This window comes from Carassius carassius, chromosome 28 (assembly GCF_963082965.1).
Source record: "Carassius carassius chromosome 28, fCarCar2.1, whole genome shotgun sequence".
Classification (NCBI taxonomy): Eukaryota; Metazoa; Chordata; class Actinopteri; order Cypriniformes; family Cyprinidae; genus Carassius; species Carassius carassius.
In genome coordinates, this window is record NC_081782.1 from 5,639,704 (window position 1) to 5,655,127 (window position 15,424).

General features: G+C 36.4%; 3 protein-coding genes across 3 annotated transcripts in view; 1 reads left to right on the forward strand and 2 right to left on the reverse strand.

Moving 5' to 3' along the window:
* The window catches only part of hspb6 (heat shock protein, alpha-crystallin-related, b6), a 1,973-nt gene extending 668 nt beyond the window's left edge, over window positions 1–1,305 (reverse strand). Inside the window, exons 1-3 of the mRNA XM_059513983.1 lie at window positions 824–1,305; window positions 201–323; window positions 1–45 (exon numbers count right to left, since the gene is read on the reverse strand). The exon at window positions 1–45 is cut by the window's left edge and continues 668 nt beyond it. Coding sequence (XP_059369966.1) covers window positions 1–45; window positions 201–323; window positions 824–982 — 327 coding nt within the window. The 5' untranslated portion in view covers window positions 983–1,305. The remainder of the gene's footprint in view (window positions 46–200; window positions 324–823) is intronic.
* Window positions 1,306–4,291: 2,986 nt separating this feature from the next.
* On the reverse strand, window positions 4,292–7,072 carry psenen (presenilin enhancer, gamma-secretase subunit). Its single transcript, XM_059515069.1, has 4 exons — window positions 6,916–7,072; window positions 6,459–6,527; window positions 6,257–6,361; window positions 4,292–4,995 (listed from the first exon to the last, which is right to left on the reverse strand). Exons 2-4 carry the CDS (start codon window positions 6,517–6,519, stop codon window positions 4,856–4,858), a joined length of 306 nt encoding a protein of 101 aa, XP_059371052.1. The 5' UTR covers window positions 6,520–6,527; window positions 6,916–7,072; the 3' UTR covers window positions 4,292–4,855.
* An 878-nt stretch (window positions 7,073–7,950) lies between these two features.
* Window positions 7,951–15,424, forward strand: part of kmt2bb (lysine (K)-specific methyltransferase 2Bb) — a 43,872-nt gene continuing 36,398 nt past the window's right edge. Inside the window, exons 1-3 of the mRNA XM_059513984.1 lie at window positions 7,951–8,335; window positions 10,948–11,026; window positions 11,277–14,498. Coding sequence (XP_059369967.1) covers window positions 8,027–8,335; window positions 10,948–11,026; window positions 11,277–14,498 — 3,610 coding nt within the window. The 5' untranslated portion in view covers window positions 7,951–8,026. The remainder of the gene's footprint in view (window positions 8,336–10,947; window positions 11,027–11,276; window positions 14,499–15,424) is intronic.

The following is a 15,424-nucleotide window of genomic DNA, read 5'->3' on the forward strand; positions in this document are numbered from 1 at the left end:
CCGGTATCGCCGGTTAAACTGACGTGTCACCAGTCCTGAACCATCCTAGGATTGAACGAACACATATATCATGATCTTAAATGTCAGGTCTCAGATGTCCAGTACAAAGTGTTTTATAGCAGGTTTAACATTTGATAATCCTTATGCATGTTATAAGAGGAGTCAGTGTTAGAAAAGAAAAAAGCCACTGTGAATCATACCTTTTTTTGTTCATGTTTTCCCTCGACCACAACATAATCTCCAACCACTTTTACCAGCAGTTCCTCGGGACTGAAGTGTTTCACATCTACTTGCACAGTGAAGCCCTTATGATCACAGGTCACCTGTCCAGCAAGTGCATTTAATTCATTACCAGAACACAATCCATTTCTAACTCTACTACAGAGAAAATGAAAGATTTGATTATTTCTTTTATAGTAGGCTACACATTTTTGTATTACATTTGTTTCTAGATTTATTTTTTATTTTTTTATTAAACTGATTTCTTTTAGCTTTATATTCTCACCATTATCACTAGTTCTTGTGCACTTGCTACTATATAACTCTTTATATCATGTATTTATAATTTAATTATTTAAATAGTTAACTTATTATTACTTTAAATGGGAGTTCAGGAACAACAACATAGGCTACATTTCATATTTCAGTCAACTACTTTTATCTGTAAATTTATTTTGAAAAATGTGAGACTTAAGATAGACTTTTCGTAGTTAAAATCGATAATAATAACTGTTTTTTTTATATAATTAATATATACAGTATATAGCTTTATACAGTGACAAGTTACCACAGATAATTTTTATAAAAACACATATTACTCCACCTGTGCTGCTCCAGTGTGCTCAGAAACCGGGATTAAAAGTTCGGTTGGGGTCCACGAATAAGGTCCCATTTTCCCGTTCCACCGGGGGAATAACGGTGGGAGAACCCTTTCCCATGGGATACCGCTCACCGGAAGAGAAGGAGGCAAGTCGAAGTCCATGTTTCTGAGATGAATGTGAAAAAAAATAACCAACAAATAGACTAATACTGCTTCAGAAAATTCGGAGTGTATTACTAGTTGGTTGTTATGTTGAAGTCTATCCTGTTACGTAACACAAAGCAGGAAAATTGTTGCTCTCCAGCTAAGTACGAGGTTTAAATAACTTGAGGAAAACACCGCCCCTTTACATGAGCTCTTCCTCTAAACAAATGCCAGAAATAAGTGTACTGATGGTGCTGTCAGAGATCGTGGAGCACGATGCCAAATGTGTTATTAAAGCTGCATTTGTTCTTATGGAACGCCAGTGACAGGAGTGGGATTTAACCCCTCATTTCATTCCCATGATGGAAGCATCCCCCTATGTAATATTTCAATGTGGAACATGACGGTGCCCATTCAAATGTCCCAATCCCTGTCACCACCTTGGCTGTTTTATATTAAGCAAAGAGTGACACTTCGAAACCGAATGTGCTACTATTCAATGTCAAAGGGTCGTTTTGAGTAATATGGTGAGATGTCCGGCTATAAATAAATTGGAAAGTGCTAACCGCTCATACTCATCCACATGACACAGCACGTGCGGACATTTAAGTAAATTATGTATTCTATTTCCATGTTATGATAAAGTAATATACGATTATATAAAACAAATCGCCATTTATCGCATCCAAAATAAAACTTTTTGTTTACATTGTAAATATGTGTGTGCTGTGTAGCCTATTTATTATTTAGGCTTTTACTAAATAGGCCTATACACAGTACACACAATAACTAAACTTTAAACAAAAACTTTTAGACTTTTATTTTGAATGTGATCAATTACTTTGAAAGGCCTTATATAGCCTACAATAAATAAATGATATATATAGTTATATAGTTCTGCAAGTGAACAATGCATTTTGTGCAACCCCAAAGAGGCACAAAATCACTTTCACAGACTTTTTTATTAATTGTTCCCTCCTGGTTGAATGACCTGTCCAACTCAATCGAAGCAGAGTCGTGATGTGTATGTATATATATGTTTATTTATAGATATGTTTATGTATATATATGTTTATGTATATATATATATATATTTTTTTTTAAATACCTTGCTAGGTGTACTGCGTTAGTCTAACCGAGACTTGTTATTCCCACTTAAATATTGTTGCTCTTTTGTTTGCTTCAGTTACTTCTGTTGTCCTCATCGTAAGTTGCTTTGGATAAAAGTGTCTGCTAAATGACTAAATGTAAATGTAGAAAATCAAATAACAAACATCACTGCTGTTTTGACTCAAAATAGTATCGTTTCTGGCATACAGGCCTATGTCCCCTTGTGAAAACTTGTTTATCTTTGGTTTATTGTCTGTTGTTTGTTGCCAGAGATTTTTTTTTTTCCGCATATGCACCTGCACAAGCTACATGGAAGGGTTTTGTATTGAAATGAAACATGCAATTATAGTGCATTTAATATTACCTTTATTAATTTAACATAAGGCTCATTTCAGAGTCTGAAATTTTAGTATTTTGTAATACTGAGAAGACACGCCTGCTGCCAGTCACTGGCATTTTCTATCTTAGTGTTAATGAGAAATGTGGTTGGCAGGCATTAAGAAATGCATGATGCTTTCGGTCTATCAAGTAACATGTTTAGTTCTATTGCATAATGTGAAACCTAGACCATAAACACCTCTAATTTAAAAGTCCTGAACTAATGATGGAATTTGGGCCTGATACAGTATGGGAGATGTCTTCCAGTAAGAAGGTGGAAAAATCTACACATCTATTTGACATGTCTGTTCGAAGGTTTCAAATCAGGGAAATGTCCTGTCAAAGGAATGATGGAATTCATAATTACATTTTTATATCACACCAAACACGTTGTCCTACTTCTGACCTTCAAAAGAATAATTCACAACTTATGTCTAAAGACATATACTATGGCTTACAGCTCAGAAAATAAAGGTATCCTCTGGCCTTTGGATTTAAATCATGACCAATGTATCGGCAGAACTGCAAGTCATTGGGGCTGAGGATATCATGTCCTTCTGCTGTTGCCATCCGCTGGTAACAGAAGCAGAACTTTCTGTCCATGCACTGGCTATAGGCGACTAAAAACAGCACCCATGAAGATCCACGAGGAGCTTAACATGTGCTCAAAAGTTGGATCGAATTTCATAATAGGCGCCTGTAAGGGGTTACACATGAGACAGAGGCTTCATGCGTCAATATTACAGAGTCTGGTATGCAGCAGGTTTAAAATGATTGCAAGCTGTTGATTAGTAAGCAACAGAACAAGGGAACTCGTCAATCATGTGGATTTTTCTAGAGCCCTGTTGACTTTCTGATGCTTTTGTTTTCCAACTAGCTCTAAAAATGGCAAATTGTTGAATGACAAATGAACATGGATTATACTCTTAGTTTACAAAATAAACATCTGTATTTTTTCCTTTTTTGCACATATTTATATATTCATGTAGTTTGTGAATTAGTGAGGTACTGAAAGATCCGTGCACAATAATTATAATACAATTACAAAAATACTGTTTACGTTATTTTAGATGGCGTTATCATGTCACACCACAGGACATAAACAAGGTAAAGATTTTTCCATACAGTTATATTCCTATATGTTGAGGTTGAAGTAAAAACTTATATTTTGCTGGTTACTTATCTATTATGCAAATAAATAAACATGATGTTAAACATGAAAAATCATAAACATATACTACTGTATATAAAAATAATGGTTAAAATATTTTTCTATCACACCGCTGGATAAATAAGCATTTAATAAAAAATAAATATTTAAAAGGTTAAAAGTCTCCCCATTAACTTGAAAAAGCTCTTATCTGTACTTTTTTATTTTATATTATGTATAAAACCTATATTTATATAGTTCATTTTAACGTTTGCCTGTTAATGCCAAAAATATTCCCTTTTTTTGTGTCACCACACTGAAATAAATAAAATATTTAAAATATTTGGGGCTGTCAAATGATTAATGGCATTCAAAGTTTTTGTTTACATACTATGTGTACAGTGTTTATTTATTATGTATATATAAAATACACATACGGTATATATATATATATATATATATATATATATTATATACATACATTTTTAATATATTAACAGCAAATGTTTCTTAAATATATGCATGCATGTGTTGTATAATAAATATACAAAGTACACACTCATATATTATGTAAACAAAAACTTTTATTTTGGATGTGATACATTTTTTGACAGCACTAGATTTAATATATTATATTAAAATAGTTAATCTCCATATGTTGCTGTATTTCACAGTTCATGATAAGGCAATGACAGGACATTTTCCGATTTTATTACAAATCATGCAAAATACAATTTTATATTTATGGACAAAATAAGTGGTGTTCACTGTCCATGCAAATGATTAATATATAGCAGAAAAAAAACTAATGGCATTTTTCTTTGAGAACAACAACATTACAGGTTATATCAACAGCCAAAACACAATTCAAAGACTTTATTTTGGTTGGACCTGCCTGGTCCGATACATTCTTTTCAATGCACTGACAGAGGTCAGAGTTAACAATATGAATGTGTGATTTCAAATATAACACAAACATCTCAACTAAAACTAAAGAAAAAGAACAGGAAATAAAAAGTAGCAGTAGTGCTGGAAATAAACTCTTGCTCTTTAGCATGGTGCATCTGTGTCCATATTATCTCACTCAATCATCAAATTATTTCATCAGTTCACAAAATACCACAACTCCCAGACAGATCCAGTTTATCTTCTATGCGACGACAGTGGTAAAATTAGCCAAGAAGCATCTTGTTGATGGCAGGAGAACAATGGCGAGCATGAAAAACAGAGGTATTGTAATGCAGCAGATGTGATCAGTCTGTGCCGAGGGGAATGGTGAAGGAGAGGTAATCTCCCACCTCACCCCACTGGGCTCTGAAATGCTGGAATATTGTGATCCACGTCGTAAGCACGGCCACCCACACTGTGAGCCCCACAGCTGACTTCTTTACATCTGTGGAGGCCAGGAGAAACAGGATACGTCACAAACTGTAACTAATATACATCAGTCATTTCACAGACAGCATAATGAACTTGAAAGTAAACCTATGAAGTCTACTGTATCATATTTGATATGCAAATTTCTAAGTTATGAGCATGATCAAGACTTAAAAGCTGAAAAACCTGATTTACACAGCCTAATACATGCCTACTGTCCTCTGATTGACAGTTTATAGCAAAAAGGCTATTAATCAAATAAATGGCCTTTTAGAGTCATTCTAAAAATGTCCACTGCACTGTCAGGTTGTGGACATGGATTTTTATGGAGTAAACTTAAGAATAACTTATATACTGATAGTAATTTTATAAGTTTACAGTTTATGTGATTATCCATTTTTATTTTCCTTTATTTCTTGGCAAAATCAAACATTACAGAGCTTTGATCATAAAACTAAACATTTAAATATAATCATACAAATACAAATTTATGGTAGATACAGTATGACAACTGACAATTTTATTATATATATATATATATAAAACTTATTTCATATGTGAGACTTTTAGAGTTAACTAACTACAAAGAACAAATACAATATATAATAATAATAAAAAACAACAATTAAAATTAAACCGTGTACTACACTGCAATCCACCACTTGTACTAACTATTAACCTTAGTTTACTAATTAACATTTTTATTTATAGCAAAAATAATATTTTACATTTATTTTCAAAGTTACTTAAATTACATTTTACAAGTATGTTATGGTGTCATTTTCATGTAGTAGCAGTTCTAAAAAAAAAAGCAACAATGTTCACCATAATGCAGAGCAATATCCACAATAAGACAACCTTACAACTTAAATACAGCATTGTATTTAATACAGCTGACTGATAAACACAAGTAACTCCATAAAGTTTTTCTTGCCCTTAAAAGTATCATGAGCCTCTGATATAAACATACTGTAGTTTACACAAACCCAGCTCAAGAATTCCAGCGAAGGAACACCATCTATCGGCCTGTTTGGAGCTGCTCAGCTATGTAAATATACTCCGACCATTTGTGCACACTGCACTGTAAACAGCAATGGAGTTGCCTCCAGACTTTACTGACTCCGAAATAGAATTTAGTCTGTGTAGGCACTCATTTCACATTTTAAACCAGATTGTGTTAAGGATTGCAAGGAAGAACATCACCCACAAAAGTGTGGTAAAGCACAAGTCATGTGAAACATTGAGTCATCACGTGTGTTCCTGTGTCACATACTCACATGATTTTATTTGGGGTTGCTCGGTGTACGTCGGTTTTAAAAATGCTTCTCTGAAAAACCACAGAACATTCACCAACCAGAGGAAGGGGAGAAAAGCAAAGCCACCTGAGAAACAAATCAGCACAATGAAAATAACAACACATATACAGAATAACAGAAAACACATCACATTCTGTCTTAATATCCCATTGTCACAACATACCCATGTAGTATCTTCTACAGAGGCTAAGCTTCTCCTCATTCGGAATCCGTTCAAGGTTCATAATGTTTCCTGTAAATAAAACGCTTGATCAATCAATCCACAGGTATCCAGCTGATATTATCAATATGCTGCAACATTGCTGCCATCTGCCTACACAAAACAGTACTGTCATAACACATGATTGCCACAAGGAAATTGGGATTACTGCAAAACATCACGCATTAAAACCGCCATCACAGCTTTGTCACCTAATCAAATCATCTAGGCAGAAAAAATGACAACACTGCTTGGGGAGCAGTGTAAATTATTAAAGCAATAAAATGAAATTATGCTAATCTACACCTCAGTCAAAACAGCGTTAATGGACGGCGACCGAACAATAACTGGCTGCTAGCGGCAGACCGTGTGCTCTAAAACCTTACACGAATCGTTTGTTTTCATAAAGGAGGGTTGATACCTTAAAAACCGAGCTCAGTCGAGAAAACGGAGGGTTTAACACAACAAAGGCGAGGGAACAACTTTTATGGTTCCGCTTCCTGATGAAAACTATGACGTGACGTCACTCCACGGTGGTGGATGATGGGTAGTGGAGTTTTCAGGGACAGGCGTGAAAAACGTCAGACTGGCATTCATCATAGGTTGTATTTAACCCTTTGGTCTAATAGCGTAATGCGTGAATGTCACAAAGACACATTTTATTTCAAAATGGATAAATAAATAAAAATAAAATCACATTTTTTCATTACAATTCTCCACTAATTACCTTTATATTCGCAGTATTTTTTTTGAGAGTTTTGCTGTAAAAATAATACAACTCAATAATTTTTAAATAAGCATAAATTAAAGTGAATACAGCAATTACTGTCATCATATAAATAAATAGCTAATAATTACAACAACAATAATAATAATTGTTATTTCATATTTAATAAATAGTATTCAAAAGCTACATTGTATATTATATTTTTTGCCTTACAGTAATTCACACGTACATGAAAAATTTGCTTAGTGGTCATTAATAAACTCAAAATCCATTGAAAAAATATTTGACTAAATGTTAAAAGAATAAATGTGCATTCTGATATAATAAGCAAACGCAAGCATGAAGGCTTAGTTTTTTTATTTTAATTTTGTCTATTGAAAGAGTTTAAATGACTGAAATGTCAAAACTAATGAATAAAATTAATTATAATGGCATTATTATGTAGCCTTACTTATGACCTCAAGAACCATAAATATTTTCCAGTTTTATTTGATTTAAGCAATTAAAATAATAAATTATATAAAATTATAATTATAATAAAAATAATAATATATATATATATATATATATATATTGTATTGTATATATTGTATTATTTATTTTGAAATTATATAAAACTGTCAAACAAATAATATAATAAAAATATTATCAGCAAAAAAAAAAAAAAAATCTTTATCTTGACAGCTTCACACTTCATTCTCAGCCTACACGTCCCATAGTGCACCGGGCGTCCACCCCCTCCCATTCAGCGCGTTCCCTCTTCTCGCAGCTTGAGTTTCTGTGTATCGGTGTTGTTGTTGATGCAATGATGGCGGCAGCGGTATGCGGATCAGCAACCGCGGCTGCCGTTGTGGGAGCAGGCGGCGTGGGCGCGGCGCGGGGTCGCTTCCCCGGTCGGCCTTGGTCGTCGCGGAGCCGTTTGCGCTCGGAGAAGCGATGGCAGCTCGGCCGCTCTGGGACAGATCTAGACGAGATCTCCTCCAATGGAGGCCCGAGGCCCACCTGCCTGGTGCTCGCGCTGAACGAGGACCAGTCTCACTTACGCCTTCTCGGGCTTGAGGCGAGCTACAAGAGCCTGGAAGAGGCTGGATACAGCTCGAGTGGGAGCGAAGAGGTTAGTGCATGTGCCGATGTGTCGTATTTCACAGCAGTTTTCAAATGCACAAGAGTGCGCTTGTTTTACTTGACTGTGTTCCGTAGGAAGGAGTAAGAATACAAGTAGCGCGAGCGCAGTGTCTGCCGTACAGCGTTACATTAAAACATGGAGGGGGAGGGGGGCAATTAATGTAGCATTGTAGCTTACAGCAGAATGAGGGTCAGTTAGATTTTTTGTTTAATTTATACAGTTATAAGTTGCATATAAACGCCAATGTATGCGTTTTCTGATTATTTTTGGACATGCACATTGCTTTTATTTCTATGCATGCACCAGTTGCAACACCCAGTCTGCTGGACTTGATTCTTGTGACAGATTGTTGATAAGAGCATTCAGTGCTGGATCACCTGCAGTGAAGGGCAATTATATTAGTTTGATGCTTCGAGAGAATAGGCTCGAGACAATGAATATGCATATGTAAACATTGACTTTATCAGTGCAAAGCTGACATTAACTTTTACTGTGTGTTATTTAGGTTATCCTAACAAGTCAGCCTCAATCCAGTGTATTTATTATTATTTTTCTTTAGTATGCATCTTCTTTTTTCATGGTGATGCATATTAGCCACTGGCCCCTAGTCAGTGTTTTTAAATTCCCTTGTGTGTTAGCAACAAATGGTGCAAATGCATATATCTGATAATTGAACATTTTACAGCGATATTGGCCTATTTTTTGCAGCATCATGACCTTGAGCACAAAACTACTAAAGAACGCTGACGATGTCAAACCTGTTACTTTTAGAAAGGCATAGCTATTATATAATTTCAACATATATTTAGCCTATTAAATAATGAGATTTTAGTGTGAGATTTTTCAAAATGTTAAGAGTTAGTGTGAACCAGTCATGGTTGTATGTGGTGACTGTGTAAGTTTATTGATTAAATTGGACTGACATATTTGATAGAGATTGGTGTCTATGCTGGTCAGAGTTATGTACAGCATTGCCTGGAAATACTAGGGATTTTGACATTTCCATAACATTTGGAAATATGTGGTTTTAGAGTTTCGTTTGGTTTTAAAATTTTTCATTAGCTTCATGAATGTTCTGTGTAAAACGATTATTACAATTCTCCATTCAGAAATCTCAAACAACTGATAAAGTCATGTGAGTTCATTGGTCAAAAGGTGTGGGAGCTCTATATGTCTTTGCTTTCATGCTGCTGTTGCACTTGTTTCTGCTATGCGTCATGTATCATTGGCATGGAAATGCACTATGGTTACTTTGTGTTGTGTTTTCTGAGCAGAAACATGCAGCTGAAAAAAAAAGAAGAAAAGAAAAATATTAATGATCAAGGTCAAAGTTTTGTGGACTTTGAAGGCCTACTCTGACGCTCGTCTCATATAAAAATAGATACAGGCCCATCTCTTGTTTATTAGCTTCTGTGAAGTTTACAGTTTCGGTTAACAGCTTCTGTAAACTCAATTTGTGCGGCCCATGCAAGTTTACAGGGTCAAGTTTTACCAACATGCTTTCTGTTTTAATATTGTGTAAAGGACATTATATTGATCAGTTTTTAACTTGTGTTAAACTTGTAAAATATATATATATATATATATATATATTAAGGCATTGTTAAAATAACAGATAATGTATTAGTGAACTGTACTTTACCTGAGGGCTTTTTCGTAATGCTAAATAATTAATCAGTTATTTCAGATTCACTAGGTTGGTTAACAGCAGAGTTGTTCCTGTTGTGATGTTTCACACGACTGAATAATTAGTTGTTTCAGTTCAGTTCTTTCTTTGTCTTTGAGCATGAACAGTGTTCTGTGAAGTGAGGAACAAGAATAGGGGAGTTATGTTTTCTACAGTTCAGTGTTTTACCATTCACCTAATTTACTCCCAAAAGTATTTGAGTATCTTTAGTATAGTCAGAATGTTTTTAACAAGATGATTCTCAATTCTCAAACAAGCCATCCAGCTACCCTAAAGCACTTTATGCAGAAAAATGTCACAAAACTATTGTGATTTATGAATGATTACAACCTCTTTATAAATGTGCAGTGTTCTCTTAAAACATGCTGCCTGTTTTTAAAAAGATGCAAATTTATTCATTTGAATTTTCTCTTTTCCCTTTTTTTTTTTACTGACATTTTCCTTTTATGTTGATAGTTTATATAAAACTATAAAGTTTGGAGTCTACAAGATCGTTTGAATGTTTTTGAGAGAAGTCTCTTGTGTTCACCAAACTGCATTTCTGTTTATTGAGGCTATTCCAATCTTGTGTATTGCAGCCCTTTGAGTGTGTAGGATTTTTATAAATGAAATGTATTATAAATATTATTATTATTTATTTAATAAAAAATACAGCAAATGCAGTTACATTGTAGAATACTATTATGTTTGAAGAGAACTGTTTCTATTGTAATATATTTTATTTCTGTGGTGCAAAGCTGGATTTTCAGCATCATTACTCCAGTTTTTATAGTGTGCTATATTGCAGCATCCAGTGATGTGAACTGTTATACTTTATCAAGGATGAAGGAAACAAACAAATCTAATGTGCACTTGAAACATGTTATACTTAAATTCAAATGTGGTAAAGCTAGCTTCTGTTTTTCACTTTCAGGGAGCTGAATTCAAAGGCTTTGAAGTTAACGATGAAAATAGCAGCACCCCGGTTCGAGCTGGACGAAATGCATGTAAACGTAAGTGTAGCTTCAGATGCAAATTGTCCTGAGAATCTTAAATTCATTCGATACAATTGAAAAAATACCACAATTGTGTACAACAGTGCATTACTTCAAGGAGTAATAAACAGTTTTGGCATAGCTAGATACTTATTATTTGATAGTCACTGTAGCCTATGGTGTACTGTAAACATTTGAATCACTTGATTATATTTAACCACAGTGGAATGAATATAATTGAATTGTTATTGAACTTGTTCTGTTTCAGGTGATCGTGTTTCAGCAAAGTCGTCAAAGAGGATACGTCAAAGGCGGTCTCTTCAAGTGTCCCCTATAGTAGAAAGCACAGGTTCACAAGATTCTCAAAACGATTCAGGTTCTGTTCAACAAATTTACAGTCAAGAGACTCTGAAGGACACGTCAGTTGTTGCTGGTGGTGGTGATGGAGGATTGGAGAAGCGCACCAGGAGAAAAAGAGGGTCAACAAAACAGGAGACCCAGTCAACTCCAAAAATCACAATCAAGTTTGTGGCTAAAAAGAAAGTGGTTACAGTTCCATCAGTGCAACGTAAATCTGGTAAAAAACTGAAGGAAATAAAATCTGAAGTTACAGAGAGTCAGTGTGCCCTAATCTCAAGTGCTCATGTGAAATTAAAGACAAATGTACCAGCTAGTGAATGTAATGCCAGTGGGGCAAAGGAGGAGGTTTGTACTAGAAGGCGAGGAAGATCTGCTGACAAGAAATCAGAATCCACTCCACGAACAAATCCTGAAAAAGAGGCCAATGAGCAAAAACTGAAGCTGAGGAAATCAACTCGAAGGTCTCAAACTCCACTGCCCAGCAAAAGTATAGAGCCAAAATCTGATGAAAATTCAGCACAAGAAGGATCAGAGGTGAATAAGCTAGTGATTAGGAGACAATGTCGAAGGTCCTCAAATGCTCCACAGGAATCTGGTGACCAGAGCTTAGCAGAGTCGCTATTAGAGGTCTCCACAATTGATGAATCCAGGCCACCTTCAAAGAAGAAAAAAGATAAAAAGAAAAAGAAGAAGAAAAATCGCAAAGAATCTGAAAGGAAAAGGGAGCCATCCAATGATCCTCAAAAGCTTGCTTTCGGCAATGATTTTGTTGGAATTCCAGGTCTGAGACTAACCAGGATACGAAACCCCAAAGCCAGGTCTCGCAAGAAACGCTGCAAGTTTGTTTGGACTCTCACACTAGTGAAAAGCAAAAGCAAAGATTCCCAAATTCAAGAGAATCTAAGTCAAACCCAAGAAAGCAAAAGCAATGATTCCCTCATCCTAGATGACCTCAGCAAAACACAAGAAATCAAAAGCCAAGATTCTCAAGTCCAAGAGAATCCAAGCCCCAGCACAGAGGCAGAACCTCCTGCTAAATGTGATGAGGAAGTAAATGTTTCTACTGAATCGGAATCCACATCCGCTCCTTCCAACATTGCGGAAACCAGTTCTTCACAGGAGTCACAAAACGTAGAGAACACTGCCAGTGCCCTAATTCCTGAAAGCCCAGAGATCCCCTTGGCCATTGAGAAGTTTGAGGAGACCCCAGAAAAGAAAAACGAGGAGCTTCTTGAAAGGTCAGAAATTGCAACAGAAGCACATCTGGAAGAGGCCACTCAGACAGACCCAGAAGATCCGATCAGTAGGGATACCATTCCACCACTACAAATCAAAGTTGTCTCCTCACCAGGTAAAAACAACAGTCTAAAGCAGTCCTTTTTAATTCAGCAAGTCACAACCTCACCTGAAATAAAAGAATCTGCAAAAGACCATCAGCATTCAGAGAAGAGTGAAAATGTGTTGGAAATGACTGCTACCTCTCCAACCCATAAAGTAAGGAAAAGTCTACGTCAAAACACTGCTCGGAAGAAGCGTGCAAAACATAAAAACTGGACAGTTTACAGGCGAAAGTGTAAATTGAATGCATCTCAAGAAAACCCTGTCTCTGAAATTGCAAATGAAACTGAATCTCAGGTGGAGGAATCACCAGTATCACCAACAGCAGTGCCAGCACCTGTAGAATCCAAACCAAGAAGAAATTCTAGAGAAGTTATGCATAAAAAAGTTAAAAAGTCTGTTCCACCAATTACAGAACCATTAACTGAAGCAGCCGAAACTCAGATCATTGAACAGACTATTGGATCACCTCCAACTAAACCATTTCTTGAGACAGAACCCCAGCCGGAGATAAAACTTGAGATACCATCAATCGAAGCTGAAGAGGTTCTAGTATTAGAGCCTTCCATAAAGGATCAGCCACAGGTACCTCGTCCTTCACGCAGACGAATAAAACAGGTCAAACGAAGACGAAAGCCTCTGATTGGACGGCGGATTAAAAATTCGAAATTAATTAAAAAAGAGTTGGTTGAGGTTAGTGAAGATCGTCCACCGATGACGGGCTCTAAAGTAGAGGAGCCTAAACTAGTTGGTATATTCTCAACAAAGTACAAGAGGAAAGGAATTTTGAGTCTTCAGTCATTAGAGGATAGACGGAAAAAGGCCAGGCTCTTATCAAAGCAACTGGAGAGCACCAACGAAGATCAACTTTCCGATCAGGCAGAAAAAGATTCTATAAAAATGGATGGAGATCAAGAAATTCAACACAGCAAAACAAAATTCATGAAAACCATCAGGCATTTCATAATGCCAGTTGTGAGTGCCCGATCCTCTCGGGTTATCAAAACCCCAAAGAGGTTCATGGATGATTTTGGTATGTCAGACCTTCCTCGCAAGAACTCCCAAAAGAAGATTGGCCTACAACCAAAATCAAGGAAACGTGATTCTAGTGAAAAAGGTGAACCTGGGTCCCTTCAGTGTCAGGATGAAGATATCGTTTTGAGTGATGCTGATCTTGATTTGTCTTCTACTTGGGAATCAAAACCTAAATCACCCGACGACACTGAGATCTTCAGTGAGGAGAAACAGCCTGGGAAAAGACGATCGCTACTCCGAGATCCTGCTTTCAAATGGGGAGTGCTGGAGCCTGCCAGTGACGATGTGTATACCTTCGATGAAGATCTTGACAAAGAGTTGGAGACCTTGCTATCTGCCAAAGATTTGAACTCGTTTCTTGATCCTGTCCAAAAGAAGAAAAAATCCACAAAATTCAAAGCGCAATCAAAATTAAGGTTATACAAAAAACTTAAACTCAAACAGGGTCTCACACGGCGTAAAAAGACTCCAAAGGACAAAATGGTTCAAGTTGTTTCATCCCCCACCAAGACGGAGAAAGAGGAGTTGGAAGGAGGAGCCAGTCTAATAAAGTCTCTCAGAGACATGAAGAAGGAAAAAGCAAAACTCAAGATTGAGGATCTCAACAGCCCTGGGGTTGTTCGCAAAGTCTCCATCTGTGTACGAGCTCTGAGTGCCAAGTTGCTTGCGCAACACCAGGCAAAAGACATCCAAGAGGATGACCTGCCAGATGAGTTCTCCATTCATACAGACATCTCACTTCCCAATAAATGCAAAGGTATGTTAAGATATTATCGAAACATTTGATTGCAAATTAACATTAACTGCCCTAAACTAGGGCTGCACGATAAATCGTAATGGATCAAAATCACTATTCGACAGAAGCTGCGATTGTCATGCAGATCTTTCCGTGAAGTATGGTGTGACCCTCCGCTGCGTTTTCCGCTCTATGGTTGTGCGCTCCACTCAGTCGCTCAACCACCCAAGCAAGTGCTCCATTAATACTCTGCTCACGTTCGCCATAAACCAATTCCCGCTCAGATCCCGCTCCAAAATAAAATTTCTCTAGTGGGCCTATTTGTTTACTGTTTGTACCGGAATTCTTGGATAATTGTCTAAAATTATGCATGCTGATAAATAGCAATTATCATATTTCAAAATGCAATTTTTGCAAATTTTTTCATTCTTCTTAATTTTATAAATTTGTATTAATTAAAATGTATTCAATATATTAATCTAATCTTAGCAAACATAGCCTACTTAAAACGCAGAAACTGAAGAAGTGAATTTATGTATTTTCTTTTACTTTATTTCCGTGAAAATAGCTGCTGTTGTTGTGCAATAGAACATTAAAAACAGGCTCATTAAAACACAAATGCACACACACACACACACAAGATGAAATGTGCGTAGATCTTTACAAAATTCACCTGGATTATAGCTGGTTCGAGTCTCGGTGCTGGCAGGAGTTGTAGGTGGGAGGGAGTTAATGAACAGTGCTCTCTTCCACCCTCAGTACCCATGGCTGAACTGCCCTTAAACAAGGCACGGAACCCCCAATTGCTTCCCGGGCGCTGGATCTATAGCTGCCCACTGCTCCGGGTGTGTGTTCACGGTGTGTTCACTTCTCACTGCTGTGTGTGTGCACTTGGATGGGTTAAATGCAGAGCACCAATTCCGAGTATGGGTTACCATACTTGGCAA